At 39.6% G+C, this 5,576-nt stretch overlaps 1 protein-coding gene across 1 annotated transcript; it reads right to left on the bottom strand.

Annotated features, from left to right (window-relative positions):
* Positions 1 to 2,238: 2,238 nt before the first annotated feature.
* LOC111910562 (uncharacterized) lies at positions 2,239 to 5,154 on the bottom strand. Its single transcript, XM_023906399.1, has one exon. The coding sequence runs from the start codon at positions 5,152 to 5,154 to the stop codon at positions 2,239 to 2,241; it is 2,916 nt and encodes a 971-aa protein (XP_023762167.1).
* Between the last annotated feature and the right edge of the window lie 422 nt (positions 5,155 to 5,576).

Below are 5,576 nucleotides of genomic sequence, written 5' to 3' on the forward strand. Positions count from 1 at the left end.
GGAATACTCCTGGCCCACAACCATCGGGTTGGAATGCCCACATACTAACAAACATGTACACCTATCGGCGAGCCATATAACAGTTTATAGAGACAACATACTAGGGCCCTATCATCCTCGGGATGGAATACCCTCCACTACTAATCAACCAAGTGCACATGTAACAAGTAATCTCCTACCAGCATACAGACAGTTAGACCTAACTATAGGTCACTAAGCATAACCACATCCAATCTACCAGGATACTGATCTATCATGTTACAAACGTAACTATCTCAAATACAAATCAGAGGGCCGACCTTGGTGCCTTAGACCCTTGAGTATAGTGAGGATAACTCACCTTGCAAATGCCAAACTGAAGAGATGAGATCAAAACTCCCGATCACCGCCACCTAAAACTTCATTGAAACCATAACCACCAGAGCCCAAATTAGCAAAATACCCCTTTGAAGTCAAACTGGTCAACTCTTGTTCAAAGTCACAATCCTGGTCAAAGTTAACCTTCCTAGTTGACCCTACTCGCCGAGTCATCCTAGTGACTCGCCGAGTTCATGAACTAAGAACCCCACAATTCGCGACTGGACTCGCCGAGTCACCCCATGACTCGTCGAGTCCTTCAATCCGAGTCCCAGCCTGTCCAACTCACTGAGTCACCACTCAACTCACCGATTTGCATCATAACCAACTGGGTTAGGGTTTGCGACCCAACTCGTCGAGTCCAAGAACAGACTCGCCGAGTCTACTTAAGTCATCCCTATTCAAATGATTTCAGACCATCTCACTGCTTCCAACTCATAGATCTGGACTCCTAGGGCTAGTTTCACACGTAAAGTTTCCAACTTTACGTGCATGCAAGGCAATATAGGCTCAACACAAGCTAGAAAGAAGGTTCAAGACAAGAATGCTCTTATACATGCACAAAGGCTTATACTTTATGCCTCCATGGACCATGATAAGTCTAGATCTGAAGTTGCAACCCCAGATCTAGTCCCAAAACCCGAGATGGATCTCAAACATGCTAAATAGCCCTAAATCATCATCCAAGAATAGATCTAGAAGGAAAGAGATCAAAGAAACGACTTGTTACCTCCAGAACGTGCCTAAGATGGCAAGATGAATTAGATTCTGGATCTACACGAATTCCTTGATACTAGCCTCTTGATCTACAAGCTTCCTTCTCTATATTCCTCCTCCAAAGCTCAAATCTCTTCAACAATGGAAGCTCACACGATTTTAGGGTAAACTGACTCTCAAAGGTAACAAGGAGGCTGAGGGGAGGACATAAGGTCCTTTAAATATGGTGCAAACCCTAAGATTTAGGGTCTTCTCTTCCCAGCACTGACTCGTCGAGTCCAGCCGCCGACTCGGCGAGTCAGGTCACATATCATGTGCCCAACACACGTTCCGACTCAACGAGTTAAAGCTCTAACTCGTCGAGTCTACTTTTCTATTTACACTTTACACCCCTGAACTCTTGCTTCTGAACTTGGGATGTTACAAAAATACTAAAAAACTATAAATTTGTTTATTATATAACTAGTTGTGAGACTCGTATATTATACGGATTGATTAAAACAAAATGTTAAATAGGAACAATTAAATGGGAAGTATATTTGAATTTGAAAATTATGATAAAAAAAACATGAAAAAAATAAATAAATTAAAATTTTGTGTTTAGTTATCAAACTCATGTATTAAATGGATTAATTATAACAAAATGTTAAAAACAAAAGTTTAAACTGTAAATTTATTTGAAATTGAAATTCTAATTTAAAATTTAAAACTTAAAATTAATAGTCATTATGATAGGTTTAATTTATGAAAACTAAATTAATGATATATTGGAAATGAAAAATGAAGTAAATGAGAAGTGAAAAATAAATATATTTCAAAATTATGACAAAATGACATGTGACCAATTAAATAAGAGAAAGACACGTGACAAAATTATTTCTTATTTATTAGGATAGACAAAAAAAAAAAATGCTATTTAAAACATCTTACATTTTTTTTCTTTGATCATTTTTAACTTTTAATGTAATATACAGTGACTGAAACATAAAAATATCAAACATAATAAAGAGTTAAAGCATGCAATCCATTGAATGCATTGTAAATAGCCATTGAACTCTATGAAAATGCATTGTGGATAGCATAATGTTCATTAATCATTTTTTTTATAACGCACGAGAATGGTTATGTTCAAATTCCAACCGCTGCCAATGGTTATGTTTCATTCTACTTCCGCCCCCTGCGTCGTTGCAACGTCTTCATCATTCCATCGCAACCGGAATTCACTTCAGCCTCCGTTTCCACCGGCAGCAAGCGTACATACGCCATGGACCCACGTGGTAAAAACCTAAACTTTCCTAAAGTGAATGTCCGATTAAGTTTCTCGTAACTCCATTTCTGTTGAACATATATAACGATCGCAAGAAAAATAGCAATTGCAGGTATTCCAATGGCCCCTTGCTGCACGATCTGGGAAGAAGGATATACGATTGCGGATGATCTGTAGCCGTAAACATGAGGGAGGAGTCGAATCACAGTTAACCCAACAAAGTATGATTTCCGCAGCGGTTTGCAATTGATCTGCCATATCAAGTTCCCGATAACTTGAGGAAGCAAAAACAAATCTTGAACCAGCCCTAGGTATTCATCTAGTCCGAACAGCCATGATTGTAGCTTGTAGACGATGAGAAACCATCCAAACCCAAACACGTGGATAAAGAATGTAATGAGGAGAATCGGAAGGTCAGATGGCACATGGTGGCTAAGTAATCGGATCCGGGATCTCCAAACTTTCTGGTAGAGTCTGAGTGTTAATAAGAACGAAATCAGTACAGAAATCTTGACCCAATAATCTATATCATGAATCATTTGATTCATCATATAAGTAGGAGAGCTTTGATTCGACTCAACAAGACCTGTCACCAGTGGAAAGCCATACCCAAGTGCTTGTATGGAAACCATCAAGAGTGAAACGTAATCGACGGAGTCCAAGTTCTGTTTCATGTAAAAAAGCTGGCTCAAAATGCAACAGATTCCTACTAAAGGTGTGAGAACCTGTAAGGTACCCTCGACACCTCGACTGGAACTACTAATGTCCGCATGTTGCTGCTGAAAAATCAGTAGGACAGTTTGAAGCTTGATCGATCTAAAAAACAATGGATCGTGTTGGTTCCTTTGACTTGCTATTGAAACACTCGCAGTTGGGTTAACAAACCAAAGGTTTGTGGTGGGAGGATATGATACCACAACTTCTATCCGACAGTCAAACCCATCTTCAAGATTGGAATAGGCTCTTACATCCCTGCAACCAACAAGATACATTTTTCCTACAAGTGGATGATACAGCCCTTCTACAGAAAGATCAGAAAAGTTACCATTTTGGGCTCCAGTGAGACTGAGTCGAGCCGATACATTCAAATGGGAGTCTTCTCCGATGATTGAATCTTTTTGCAGAGACCAGTTCTTGCCGAACATCTGTCCAAGCGACAGAATCTCAAATAGCACTTCAGTTTCTGAGGAAGAAACCACTGGGTGTTGAAGCCTGAGATCTATGGCTAGACGAGACAGACCATCTTGAAAAGAATCGAGAGATTCTGCATGTTTGACTTTTGGGAAAGTCAAGAACCACTTCTTGATGACTATTCCGAAGCTGAAATGCTCGTATTTTTCAAGGACAGATCGCGCTAAATGGATCTTGGAGTACTCATAATACTGATTAGGTAATAGCTGATCTGAGTAATAAACTGGTTTCTTAACCGCTAAAGGAAAGTAAGACATATTACTCTCTTCAACACTCGAAATGCTTCCAAGAATGATGCTTCGTTGTTTGATGGAAAACAAGAGTGGAATGTATAAGCAGATACGAGAATCACAACCATCGCCTTCTTCATTCGCAATTCCACGACAACCAATCATGCAAAGCTGCCCAATCGAGGGGTCCCACACCCCTTCAGCTGAAAGCGTCATCTTCTTCAGCCCAGTTCTCTGTCTTGTAGTATAATAAAGAGCATCTGAAGGCGGACCCATTCTAATAACCATAGCAACCTTTACAAGTCCACCATGTTTATAACCCTGTAGATCTAAAGAGGGTTTTTCACATCGAATATCTTGAAGATGAAGTGCTACGCCTTTAAAGCTTCCTTTTATACTTGCATCCGAATCAAACGGACCCAACTTGTTGCAAAATTCAACTGTCTCGTTACATCTCCAATTCGGCACAACGGTAAGAGGATCTGAGTTTAACAAGCGCTTAAGAATACCGCAAAATTTAGCGCCTTTAAAGGTACCAAGATCTTTATTCGCGAAATTGGCATTGGATACGTGTTTTTGAGAACTAAACTCGTAGTTTGCAGAACGACTTAGGGAAGCAGAAATGTGTATTTGGTCAAAGTACTTTTGGCTTGATTTCGGATTCAAACTTTTCAAGCTGCCATGAATGCCTCTTTTCTTCACTGTAAACTTATCGGGGTAATGAATAACCAGCAAAACCCGATCGTCGTAGATGTGTGGTGGCTGGTTTATGTACCCGGGTTCTTTAACCCATCCCCATGGGTTATTTGGGTCAGGGCCACGAGAAGGTAACACTGCGTTTCCAAGTAAACACATTACAATCTCACCATTGTTCTCTTCTGTATAGGTTACAATACCTTGGAACGACATTCGTAACTCTGATTTCCCCGGGTATATGTTGAAGATCGGATATCGCCCAAAGGTCTCTGAATAGAATAATTGCTCTGTCATGATGCTCAGCTGCAAAACCCCATTGATGCTAACTGAATTGTTGGACCGATGAGTCTTGTCTACGTCAGTAATCCAGAATGAAATCAAGTTCAATGGCGAACTTTGATCCGAAAAGCCATTTAACGTGTCATCATATGGAATCAGTGGAGCCTTATCCAAATCCTGCCACCAATCTCCATTAACGAACGACAATTTTTCTGGAAGTCGATACAGTTTATTTCCGTAGGGTTTATGATCGAAATCGGGAGGCAAGATTGAAGAGCATTCTCTCATGACCTCATCGATTCTATCATACTCGAAGGCCTTGGTGGGTTCATCGAGTTCAACCGATTGAAGGCGTGCATTTAGGACTGTAATGTACAGAATCAGGAAAAGCAGCAACGTACAATAAACACTCTTCATGGAAGGAAGTTGAATAAAAAGTCAACGTTTTTCTAGATTCTTATGAAATGTGAGCTAAAAAAAAATTCTTTTTGAATACTCTTTTGCAAGTTCTTGATTAAGAACTGCATATCCATTTAAAGGTTCTTGATTAAGAACATGATATGGGGTTGATCAGAAACGGAGGACAAGGAAGGAATCTTGAAGTTGAAGTCAACTGAAGTCCGAAACATATATGACTGCGACTCTCTTACTAATTTTGTGTTTTTTAAAGTGATTCTTCTTGAGTTCTCCCAACCTTTTCCTTAAAAGTCAAATCGTAAATTAACCTAATATCATATGGAGGATGACTAGGTTTAATTCATGGAGGTAGTACTTTTCAAGGGACAAGGATGAGAGCTGCACCCATATATGACAAATAAGAAGGGTAAATAATACTTGGT

This window comes from Lactuca sativa, chromosome 1, assembly GCF_002870075.4.
Source record: "Lactuca sativa cultivar Salinas chromosome 1, Lsat_Salinas_v11, whole genome shotgun sequence".
NCBI lineage: Eukaryota > Viridiplantae > Streptophyta > Magnoliopsida > Asterales > Asteraceae > Lactuca > Lactuca sativa.

Bases quoted from the DNA above. Each gene is read 5' to 3' on its own strand.
- LOC111910562 (XM_023906399.1), bottom strand. From the start codon at position 5,154: ATGAAGAGTGTTTATTGTACGTTGCTGCTTTTCCTGATTCTGTACATT.